Here is a 13,058-nt window from a genome sequence, read left to right on the forward strand (position 1 = left end):
TGCAAGCCAAGTGCATATTCAGTGAAATAGGGGCTTCATGTTGTTTAGTGGGTTCAGCGTGTACAGACAATAATGGCGCGCATTTCAGAAGAAGCAGCTTGTTATCAGGCATCTCTGAATATTGCAATGTCCATAAACCAGATGGCAGCTTTACTTCCAGGAGGGGACATATAGCACATCCAGCATATCATGTGCAGGACCTTAAAGTGGTGCTACCTAGCAGAGTTAAAATACTTTTTGCAATCTGCACGATCCCTGGGTGCTCATCTCTAAAGGGAACGCCACCGCCTCAATTCGCTTGTTTTTCAGAACACACAGCTGATCTGAAAGATTTGTGGGGTCGACGAGCAATAGAGTTTGCTGTCTTGCATTCATGCCTAGGTCCTTTGTAAAAAGAAAGTTGCTCACCTCGTTTCGGAGTCCCTTGGGAGCCTTAGAGACAGGGTCTCACTTGCGACAAAATCACCCAAGCCACCAAAAAAAAGTGTCCCACATTCACAAAACACAATGCTTGAATTTGAGCAACGAACATTTTGAGAAGCACTTTAGGGTGCATTTTTTGAGAAAATGTTTTGGAAATGGCACGGTGTACGTAAGCACAGTATGACAGAAGCTTGTTGAAAACTACCAGCTACACAGTGCACTAAGTTAATGAAGTGTCCAATTTAAGATGAAAAATGTGGCCCCATTAGCCTGTTGGGGTATTATTCCTATAGCCCTATGGGCCAGTCAGAGCCTTCCTAGAGGGCTCCAATCCCGGCAAATAACAGAACACATGGCTCTCTCTATCATGTCTTGGGCCAGTCATTGATGTTTGAGCAGAAGAGGCTGGGGCAAGGAAGCAGCCCTACCCCTACCATCTCCCCCGTTTTTACAGGAAATGGCTTAATCAATCCTTCAGGAAGCTCGCCTTTTACTGTAGCACAATACTCACTGCAGCAGTCCTAATAGCTGAAAATAGCCAGGAGGGGGGATGCTAAAGTCTTCTGCGTATTCTATAGCCCATTGTTTAAGACACTATTATGTGAGGGTTTAAGCGCATTAACGAATATACATAACGGGTCCATCATAAGGTAGATGAATTGTTAATTTAACAAGCGAAGACCTGGTCAATTTCGTTGGAAACCCATGTGCTTCTAATGGATTTAAGAGTCCTTTGCCATATATCTTCACTGGGATAGGAATCAGCAATATGTCAACAATTCGCGGGGGCATTTTTAGCTCCGTTTTTAAATATTGTGCATATTTTTATGGTAGATTTGTAAGTCATCAAGCTCACTGAAGAGAGCGAAACACGCTGTCGGCCTCAGACCTCTGATGCCTTGTTTTGTACGAATACATTAAATGTATTCTGTGATTCCCTTCAGTCACACTCTGGGGAGTGAGTATCTTATTTTAAATTATCGTAGTGCTATGTAACTTTCACAGAAATATATTATTTCGATGACTATGAGGAATATTGGTATTAACGGAGATGTACATGGAGGTTTTGTAGCTTCAGTTGCAAACTGATGGATTGGGATTTTATCATGGCATGGGGAACTTTGCACAGCTTTTGGAAAGCAGAGCATCTTGAATTTCTCACTCGGTGAAAGTTTATTTGGTTCATGGGGGACTCGCCTTTTCGTGTCATCTGGAGCGAGATTGTAGATGCCATTCCTCCTCCTTTACATAAGTTTCCTGCCTGTTAATATAATCTGACCTTCCTAGAAGGAAGGAATAATGTAATTGGGCATTGGTGGGTTGACTGAGCATCATGGTATATGGGCATGATGTAATATGGCAGTGCTGTGATATATAGGCACAAGACAATCTATGCTTTCTGTTTTGTCTGGGCTTATATTCTGCTAAAGTAACTGAGCACTCAACGGTCATGGTGTTTTGATGGTTTCGAATTGGCAATAGCTCAATATGAGGTGTGCACCTGGGCTTTTAATGACACAACTTGAACACGATTTTAGCATCTGGGGTGTTATGGCAAAGCATGGAACTGGTGAAACTAACAGAGTATAGAATGGTAATAACAGGCAAATGATAATATTCTCTCGCCACTTGATAGCAATTGCTGGCAAACGGTGTTAGAACCTTAGCATAGGAAGACGATGGCAGACAAATGCCTACACATACAGAAATGATTGGCTTAGCCAATGCTTGCTGTACAATAGTGTAACGACAGAGAACAATTCCAATAATAACATTTGGCAACATGCATTTCATGTGATCACAACAACATGCACCTCTATGCATTTCAATGTCCTATCAATAGAGTATTAAATTACTTTGTACTTACCGGTTGTAGAAGGTAAATTAAGGAGAACTCTTGAATCACAATGACCGGCAGTGGGGTGATGGAAACCGCATGAAAAAGCGTTTCTACTGATGCCATAATTTGGTCAAAGCGTCCACCAAGCCCGCCCAGTACTACAATGCTATCAACCTGTAATACATGAATGAATAACAAAGGACAGGTGTCGGTTTTATTTTATTTGAAATTGAATATGGAAAGAAAACCTGCCCAGGAAAGAGCTCACAGGCACACCGAATGCACTACAATATCATAATGCGATTGCTCTTGATAAAAGAAATGAATAACACCCCACCTGGTTCGACATAGGTCTGTGGGAAAAGGGGTCATTTCAATTCTGCAAATTTCATGAAGTCATGCACAACGCTTTGTCAATGTCAAGATTGATGGAATTTTCAAACTTTAGAAACAAAATATTTTCATAATATTCAGTGGGAACAGAAAAATATGCAAATATACCAATTTATAAATAACATGTTTCATCAAATATCGTGGGTGGGATTTAAATTCTGCAATCAACTGGTTTGAATAGGAGCATAGGTGATCTGGAGTTTAAGATTGTCTATCATAACATGGCACGACAACTTAGTAAGATTTTGATAAAAGGCTTATAATGAACCTGATACAGCACATTCCCCTACATCATGACGTCAATGCAGACATATATTGTCTCGGGAGGATAGCTCAGGGGCAACATGCTCACCTTGGACGCAAGACGTCAAGGAGCACCACAGGTTCGATCCCCGGGTCCGTGCTTAGAAACCTCTGGGCATTAAGCGTGTTATAAATAACCTGTCATATCATATCATTATCATATCATATACCATTTTCAGGCGCAGGTACTGGCCAAAGACGACATGAACTGCACAGGATATCTTTTGGTATCAGTACAAGTAAATACTTTGTGTTCAGTCGCTTGACTAAAAACATGGACATTATTCTTGATCAATTGGAATGCGGACCATAGATGGGTTACTGATCAGGCAACAAAAGTGTACAAATATGAAAAAAGAGGGTTTTAAAAACGTCTGCCCCACTCCACTCCGGAGAACTAGTAAGTATGGCTGTATAAGGTTTCTGCACAGACCTACATTGAACAAAAGGGGGTACAAGATGAGTAAGGAGAGTGGGGGTAGGTGAGGAGCTAGGAGTGGTCTACTAAATTCTAGTGATCAGGAGTGATGATACGGTATTTGAAGAGTAGCGTCTTTACATTTTTCTGAAATGTAAGGCAGCAGCTGTCCTGATGTGAAGGAACTGGATTTTTTCCTTTGTCTCTGTGTTTTGCAGGCTGGAGATGCTTGACATTGCTCGACCTCTTCCCTAGAGCTTTTAGAAAAATCGGGACATTATCGTTCACTGCTTCCCAAAATGAAGCCCTTGCAGCTTGATGCCTATTGCTGAACAGCTACCCAAGCCATAGTCCTTTACACCCGGAATTGGATAAATCTGCTCATATCAAGGCCAATATGAAGAGCATACTGCAAGAAGCTAAGCACGATTATCACATGATTGGAACATCACCAATTCACACCACTGTGTGAGGGCTCTCTGCGTTGTTACCGAGGTAATCGCAAGACGCCATTCGTAGACACCGCACATAGAATCTTTTGATGGCCTCCACAGAAGGGAGCCGCCATATATGATGACCCTGAGTAATTTTGAGGTCCTCCTTCCAGATTTACCTACTTATGCGAACAAGCGGTATACATAAGAAGATCAGTACTCCATGTTAGTACCCCATGCTGGGAAACTCGAGGAAGATACACTTAGAGATTTACAGCCTCTTCCACCAGAGAAAATCCAACAGAGCGATACAGCCAAGGGAGACCCTGTTTTAGCCCAAGAAGGCTAATTGACCAACTAGCCGAAACGTTGTTGGATGCTACTCCCAGAGTGTGATAGCAGTCCCCTCATAATATCAATTGTTGTAGATTCAGGTCTAGAGGTAGAACGATGACTAGGTCATCCCCCACCCCCCCCACCTCCGCCTGGCACTTTTGATCATATAGAGGTCAATAGAAAAGAGGGGGCACAGCGCAAGATGGCCACAAGCTAGTGGAGCTCCGGACCAAGCGGGGATGGAGCCGCATAAAAGATGCAGAATGCAATGATCGCGGGTTAAATGATTTAAGGAATTATTAACTTCACAGCAACAGGATCCGGGAGAACTTAGTCGCATTTGAATCCGAGCAAGATTCGCTGAGAAACAGAGTCTTCTTTGCACCGCTGTGTGCCCGCCAAATGCCTCGCTCTCTCCTCCAACTGACACCGGGCTGACGGAGGCGGAGGGCAGCTACAATCAAGTTATACAGCGGTGTGGCTTTGGCCCACGGTACCTCAGTGCCTGCCATTTGGTCCCCACTACCCGCAGTCACTGGTCTGGGGGCGAGAGAAGACACGCGATGACGCAGCCCCACAATCGTACTGCCGTAAGCCCGCCAAGTTCCTGGCTTTTTTCCAACGGCTGGTGGGGTGGCGGAGGTGGGAGACCCTAAGTAGCAAGGGCACCTCCGAACTCTGCAGCCCGCCATCCATCCAACCCCCACTGCCCGCAGTCACTGACCTGGGGGGTGCGTGGGGACTTGCTTCCTCCACACTACCATATGCCTGCCGGAATCACCGCTGCCTCTTAACGGACACAGTCAAGGCGCACATCAGGGGGGCTGCTCTCATCCGGCAGCCGGCGAAGACCAGCGGGACTACCCATCACGAATCCAGCGCAAGAATTGGAGGACGCCTCTGCAGTCATCCCCACAGGTGAGAGGGGCTGGGAGGGGAGGAGGGGCCGGCCGTGTTGGGGCCGCACCATTCCTACAGCCCTGAGCGGACATCATTGCCAGGGCAGCCCCTCGTGCTCCCCCCCACCCCTCCAGCGGTGACATTCTCGAGCGGCTCCCAACACAACCAATTCATCGCAGCAGGGGCTGAGACGCTCCTTCAGCCCCCCTCACACAAGTATACCCCGTGCTCGCAAGCCTAACCATCGAGCTTAAGAAGCCGGCACCCCCCCACATAGCATGGCCCTGGGACGATCAAACCTACTACCCCAGCTCACGCCAGGAAGGAGGCTAGGCACGCACGGCCAAACGGGCATGCCAAGAGGACCACGGGCACCGGTGACAGGCGAGCCCCCAGCACCTGAGACAACCAGCCCCGGAGATCAAGCCGAAATAAGGCGCAGATGGATGTCCAGACACAGCTACAGACAATCTTGGCCGAAATGAGGATCATCGGGCAAAGGACGCAAGAAACGAACGCTACAGTCCTGGACATCAAGCGGGACTTGCAAGATGTACAAACCAGCCTTGCTGCACAAGCCAAACGCATCACAGACAATGAGCAACGGATTAGCGCACTGGAGGATAATTACTCAACCACCGCAGCTGATCTTGATGGGATCATAAAAGAGGTTCAGAGACTAGCGGAGAAGATGGATGACCAAGAAAATCGCTCACGACAGAATAACCTTCGCCTAGTAGGGCTACCCGAAAACGCCGAAGGGGCGAGTCTCGAAACATACGCGCGCGGCTTCCTTCGCGACACCCTCAAAATAGAGAATCCTCAAGACATCACGATTGAAAGGATCCACAGGGCCCACATACCCAAACCTCCGCCGGACCAAAGACCCCAGATCGTGACTATGCGGCTGCTCAATTTCCAGCATAAGATGCAGATCCTCGTGGCGTCGGTCATTCGAATCTTCAACGACTACTACTTGCAGGAGGTATCACGACGGCGTAGAGAATTTAACCCGATCTTCGAAGCCATGAAAGACTCGGATCACCGTCACTACCTGAAATTTCCAGCAATTTGGTGTGTCCAAATTGATAAACAATGGCACAGTTTTGAAGACCCTGAGGCAGCATGGCGTTTCCTTCAACAGCAGGAAAAAATAGCTAATGCCCTTGAACGGCCCCCAACCGAGCTCCGGCACCGGGATCTCGGGCAGCCCCCTAGCCTAGAGTGGTCACAGACACCCACGAAATGGCACTAGATCAACAGACGGCCGAGAGGTAGGGGGCTGAAGCGTTGACCATTTACCCTGGCAGAGATAAACCACACAGTACTAGCGCATTCATGAGCTATGTCTGCAGGGCCTGATTCGGACCCGAATGTGCTGAGGAAACCTGGATCCTGTTGACAGGTGCACCAACCGCAGATCCTGCATCGCAATCACGCAACCATGGACCATGCGCTATCAAAGCCGCCCCCGCCTGTGAGTCACACCTGCGGCCTAATCAGGCCACCACAGCGGCAGGAAACACCCGGGGTCGGGTGTGGCAAGAAGGGTGGGAGGGCTCAATTGGGCATTCCTAACACCCTCGGCCATGGCACAAATGCCACCTGTTGGGGTTACGCCGCATGTTAGGCCGACCCAACGTTTGAAACTTACAGTTTGGTTAGAAGTTATCAGAGGCTCATGATGGAGCCACTTTGAGTTGCTCGCTCCCAGGGCAGACACTCGTCCACATTTACCATGGCACTCACCATCAACTTACTGACACTTAACATCCAGTGCCTAGGCCACCCCATTAAGCGCAGGAGAATGCTCAACACTATGAGGGACCTCCAGGGGGATATAATCTTCCTCCAGGAAACTCATCTGGGGCCCACTGAATCCAAAAAACTTTGGAGAGGATGGGTTGGTACCGCAATCCATTCCCCATGCCATCCGAAAAGAGGAGTCTCCATACTAGTTAACAAAAGAGTCCCGCTCCAGATCTCACACACAATCGCTGACAAGGAGGGCCGGTAAATTCTCGTCCAAGGGCAATTATACCAACACATTATCACTCTCCTAAATGTTTATGCACCCACAGCAGATAAGCCGCAGTTCGTTATGAGGATGTTTCATGGGGAACCTCACGCTCATAGGGGGCGACCTCAACCTAGCTTTTGACCCCCTCTTAGATCGCCAAGGCACCACCTTGGGAAGCACCCACCCACCCAAAAAACAGATCGCCCTACAGACGCTAATTCACAACCTCCACCTGGTTGACATTTGGAGAGACATACACGGACAAAAGCAGGACTTCACATTCTATTCGCACCTCCATGACACCTACTCTAGGCTGGATTACTGGCTTATCCCCTCTACCGCTCGCTATTTGGTGAAGGAATGCAAGATCCTCCCGACCACCATTCCGGACCACGCCCCAGTCAGGCCTAGGTTCTCCCTCCTGGACATACAGCACCAAACTCCACCTTGGCATCTCAACCTATGCATGCTCCAATATCCCGATCTAGTAGAACAGTTAGCGGAAGAAACTGAGCGGTTCTGGGAATACAATTTAGCCCAGAACTACTCTGCTCATAAATGTTGGGACACCTACAAAGCGTACTTAAGGGGCCAATGCATTTTGCGATGGGAACACAAACGTAAAGCATGGGGGGAGGAAGCTGTCGCCTCACGGAAGAGTTAGGCAGAATCTAGCAATCCCATAAAATGACCAGGAATAAGCTTCTGAAACCCACACTGAATAAACTCTGCACAAAAATAGCCCAACTGTCGACCAATAGGGCCCAAAAATCTTATACCAGCTGGACCCAAGCATATTACTCAGATATCGATAAACCTTTACGGTCTATGGCCCTAGCCATAAGGCAAAGGCAAGCAGCACAAACAATAACCTCCATTCAGGATAAGGAGGGGAATCAAGTGCTTGGGGATGCCCAGATTAATACCAGATTTAAAGAATTCTACCAGGAGCTATATACGGCTGCCGATGCCCCCCCCAGCCCTAGAAATTGATGCCTTCTTGGATTCGATACAGATTCCAAAAATCCCAGCTGACCTTGTACCAGATATGGGAGCTCCAATCACAGCCACCGAAATCTCCAACGCAATAATGGCACTCTCGCCAGGCAAGTCCGCAGGACTTTATGGGATCCCCAAAGACCTATATAAGGACTTAGTTGAGGACCTGGCCCCCCGACTTGAAGAGGTGTTCAGTGAGGCAGTAACCATAGGCCATCATCCCCAATTGATGCTTGCTGCTAATATCATAGTCTTCCACAAGGGAGGGAGGGACCCAACGATTTGCGGCTCCTACAAGCCCATATCGCTTATAAATGCTGATGCCAATATCCTTGCGAAATGCCTGGCAAAACGCATTGAAATCAGCCTCCCGACTGTCATCCACAGAGACCAAACAGGCTTCATTCGGAATAGACACTCAAATGACAACATTAGAAGGCTACTATACATAATAGGGGGGGGCTAGAGACCTGGCGACATAATTCTGGCAGTCAATGCCGAATAGGCCTTCGACAAAGTACAGTGGTAGTTTATACTTAGAGTCTTGCCACGATATGACTTCCCCTCATCTCATTCAACTGATCAAGCTCCTGTACACAAGGCCCAAGGCCGCAGTGGTCACTAACGGCATCACCTCCCCTGCTTTCGAGCTACAATCGGGAACGCGTCAAGGGTGTCCGCAATCACCTTTACTATACGCCCTCTCCATTGAGCCAATCGCGATCAAACTCCGGCCGGACAGGGGCTGGGTGGGCATAGCGCAGGCCGGAGAAGAACACTGCGTCCCCCTCTACGCGGATGACATGCTTCTTTACATTAGCAATGGCCACGTTACCCTTCCATACATCCGCACACTCCTCACGAAGATTGGCCCAATGGCGGGATACAAAATGAATCTCAGCAAATCGGAGGTTATGCCACTGCACCCAGACATACCATGGGACCCCGGGGGGGGGGGTGGCCCCCTTCTCACTACAAACGCGTCACATCCACTACCTCAGTATCTACATTAGCGCCACACTGGGCGACCTCAGGGATCTAAACTACCCACATAAAATATCAGGCATATGTCAAGACCTGAAAAAATGGGATTCCCTGAACCTCTCACTAACCGGGCGAATTAACGCTCTAAAAATGAAACTCCTTCCACAAACTCACGTATGTCGCTATGATGATCCCGGTGAGCCCAACCGCCACTTCCCTAAAAGAGCCGGATAAAGCAATTTCTAAATTCATTTGGAAGGGGAAGAAAGCGAGAATCCGCCTCCAGATCCTACAAGATTCTAAATGGGGGCCTCCCAGTCCCATCCCTAAAAGCATATTACCAAGCAGTGCAGGTGTGCTGAGTGAAACGGCGGTTGGACACTTTAGACGACTCCAGCTGGAGGGCAATGGAGACCGCAATGATGAAACCCCTGAACCCAATAGAAATAATGGCCATACCCCTTAAGAAACTCCCGCCCGGAGTTCGGACACACCCGGTGCTAGGGCCCACGCACATCCAATGGGATAAACTCAGAGCAGCCCAGGGGATCCAAACCAAACATGCTACGCCATGGTCCAGCATACGGGCGGTACTGCACTGGGGACACGTAGGGAGAATACATAATAGACAGGACCATGACTGGGCTAATATTAGGATTATAGACATACACGAAGAGACGTCATTGCAGACATTCCAAGATGCCTGCGCGAAACTGGGCCTGGGGCGGGGTGATTGGCTCATATGTAATACTATCTCCACCACGATTAGCAGCCACACCGCGCGACTCCCCTCCCCGGAGGTACTCACTCCCTGTGAGGCTGAGATGGAACAACATCTCGACGCGTTCCCGCATCTCTGTATATTCTATCAAATGGCAATCCCAGAAAACCGGGGGCGGAACCATACGCTTGCACGCCTCTGGGCCGCAGACTTAGGGACTCAACTAGAAACAACTGACATCCTCGAATACTTCGCCACCATTCCTTCAGTATCCACCAATCTCAGAAATAGAGAGATCCAATTTAAAATAATACAGCAGACATATTTCACCCCCTCTACTCTCTTCCGAATGGGGATATCCCAAACTAATACATGCTGGAGAGATTGTGGCGCCCTGGGCATGTTGGGGCACATTCTCTATCATTGTCCAAAGATCTCCCAGTACTGGCGAGAGGTGTACGGACAGATAAGTGGTATGGAAGGGGCCAACGTTGCATTCTCACCCGAGGTAATGCTTCTGGGGGGGGACAAAGATACTTGGCACGAGGAGGGGCTCGCATGCAAACTGATAAACATTCCACTCTTTATGGCTAGAAAACTCCTCATCATGCATTGGAAGGCCAAGGATCCCCCTTCGGCTGCAGAACGAAATTCACTCCTATCGAAAACATGCAAGATGGAATGCGCGGCTCTCGCGCACTCACAGCCCCAAAACCCCTTAAGAGCATCACAAGCACGAATATTCAACAAGCTGACAGACAAATATACAAAGGGGAGCAGGTCATAGGCCCAGCTGAACAGAGATATGATACTCCTGGTTTTGGACATTCGAACTTGACCTTGGCAGGGGGCGAAAAGGCCTGGGCAACCAACATACTGCATAATTTCAGGAGTGCCAGTCATACAGAACCTTAAGGGAGCGGGCCATAGTTTAGGGTGGGGGTTTGTTACAGAGTAGGTTTCGTTGTATGAGACTTGGGCCAAAACGAAGCGGTGGGGGGAAGGAAAATGGGGGGGGCCGATAATTCAAGGCGCAAACTCCAGCACCCCCTGTGTCCTCTCGGCCTCTACCGAAATACTAGTAAGATAACACAAACTTAATATAAGGACTTGACTTATGCCTAATCTCGACCGCATTTAACTGCATGAAGTTTGTACCTATATACTAAATGCCAATAATTTTTTGTTAAAAAAACAACATGACAAAATGAGAATTATTTACACAAATGTTAGTAAATACTTGAATGTATGTGGCAGGACGCAAACCCTTTTGTTTCAATCACGGGAAGTGATGGCACATAATCTTTCACCCCTTGACAAAACAGGACGTGGCATCACATAGCATTGTTCCAGGACACTAAGAAAAATATGGTTACGATATCACTGTAATAGGATATACATTTCATACAAGAATGGATCATCATATGCAGCATTAACATCAGAGTGAATAGTGGCAACAACCGCAAGGCAATAAAGCATTGTCAACTGGCCGGTCAGCAACTGTTGCTGCTGGAATTTAAAACAGTGTATGAACAACTAATATAGGGTCTGATTTACAGAAGTGTTTTATAATGGCACAATACCATTGGAAAATGTTCTGTGAATCAGGCCCACGGTGAGAAACACTAAGATCAATATATGCTGAGAACAACAAAGTTTTAAAAAGCTTTTTACAGCCTGTACGCTCAGCTTCTGTCCAAAGAGAATACAGATGTTGATTCCATATTAGGATGCCGGGTGTCTCCAGGCTTTACCAACTGCTGACAGCAGACCTGCCAATCAAGTCTCCCACAGCTCGATAGCACATTTGGGAGGAGGTTTTGGCACTGCTGGGAGTTAGAATAAACTCTGTGCGTGCAATCTAATGTAAGATCTACTTGATCATCTTTCCCCAGTATGCTGCGAAAAAGATCACGCACATATGCCTCCAAGTCTCGATCCAAACCTCAAGTGCGATCTCTCGAATCCAGACGTTATTTCTTCTAGAGTGGTTCTCACGATCTTCATCTGCTCATCTATAGCAGCTTTATGCATCTCCAAAGGAGCTACTCTCCATTGAAGATGGTTTTTAGGAATTGGCCTGATCGAAGAAATCAGTTTCCAGATTTACCCAACTGGTGTTCCACTTGTTGCACATCGCGAGATAGCTCATGAAAAGAGCTTTTCTGTTCTTGCAATTTAGATGCCATTTCTTTTTGGATTGATAGGAGCTGTTGTGCAATATCACCTTACGTAGCTGGCTGCGAATAGTCCAGTACAGATACCGGGTCCATGCCTGCCAAACCGGACGGGGCTTATTTGGAGGATTGCAGTAAGTCTTTAATGGAGGTCCCAGACCTTTCTTTGGACTTTCTGGTCTTCATTGCGAGGTATTATGTACTTCTCCAGCACAGGCCAAGGATGCACAGACAGCCAGTCAGAAGGGAAGAGACCACAATGATAGGCTGGCAGGCTGAGGCAACCGATTAGCCATGCTTCAACGCAGGAAGTGCCCAGTAAAGAAGTAAATGCTTACCTCTGAGACGTGCCCCCAATAAAGTGCTAAACACACCACCAGGCAGGGGAGGATGGAGCACAATGGTGACCAACCTGCGGAAAAGGGTGCTATCAGGTGTCTCCAGCCAGTGGGAGGCCTACAACATAGCCTCCAAGAAGGAAACAAGGCTGCTAAGGCCCCAGCCCTCCACTCAAAGAACATTAATGCAGGGCACATTAACAGAGATCCAGAGGAGCACCCTCAGCCACAGACTGCCTACAAGACAGTACAGATGATGTCTGCTGCTGTGAGAAGAGGGTCAATGCCCAGGGCCCCCCCACATGTATTACCACCAGAGCGGCCGCAAGGGAGAGCCTCATGCACCCCGCACCCGAACCCCAAAACTCTGTCTAGTTCCAAGGATTGTGGATGCTCAGAAAGAGCAGGCGAAATTCGGCAGCGCCATGCACTGCACTGCTGTGTGCTAGGAGCCTCCAGGTGTAACCCGTAGCCGGGCAGCTCTGGCGCTGGAAAGAGGCTGATGAGCATCTTTCAGCCTGACACCTCTAAGGAAGCAGCACACTGCACTCGCTCTGCTCCGGGCCGCCTCTAGGACATGACAAGGTAGCATCAGCGCAAGGTGGCCGCAGAATTTCTGGGTCTCCAGAGAAGTTACTGCATCCAAGGGTAGATCACACTGGAAGGATAATGGCACGGCATGGGGTCTTCGCGCGCCAATCGTTGTTGCAGCAGTCCGGGGCTGAAACACCTCTGTGGTCACGGGCGCTTTATTAGAGCAAGAGGCGGGCTC

The 13,058-nt window shown here is 48.2% G+C and overlaps 1 protein-coding gene across 8 annotated transcripts in view; it reads right to left on the reverse strand.

The window, feature by feature from the left end:
- The window catches only part of TPK1 (thiamin pyrophosphokinase 1), a 2,318,051-nt gene that overhangs the window by 745,702 nt on the left and 1,559,291 nt on the right, over positions 1-13,058 (reverse strand). For 7 of the 8 annotated variants that reach the window (XM_069648300.1, XM_069648302.1, XM_069648305.1 and 4 more), the window contains one exon: positions 2,291-2,437. The exons of the other annotated variant lie outside the window; for it this stretch is intronic. In XM_069648300.1, the coding sequence (XP_069504401.1) occupies positions 2,291-2,437 (147 nt within the window). The remainder of the gene's footprint in view (positions 1-2,290; positions 2,438-13,058) is intronic. 8 annotated transcript variants of the gene reach the window in all.

This window comes from Ambystoma mexicanum, chromosome 2q (genome assembly GCF_040938575.1).
Source record: "Ambystoma mexicanum isolate Mex_15411 chromosome 2q, UKY_AmexF1_1, whole genome shotgun sequence".
Lineage (NCBI taxonomy): Eukaryota > Metazoa > Chordata > Amphibia > Caudata > Ambystomatidae > Ambystoma > Ambystoma mexicanum.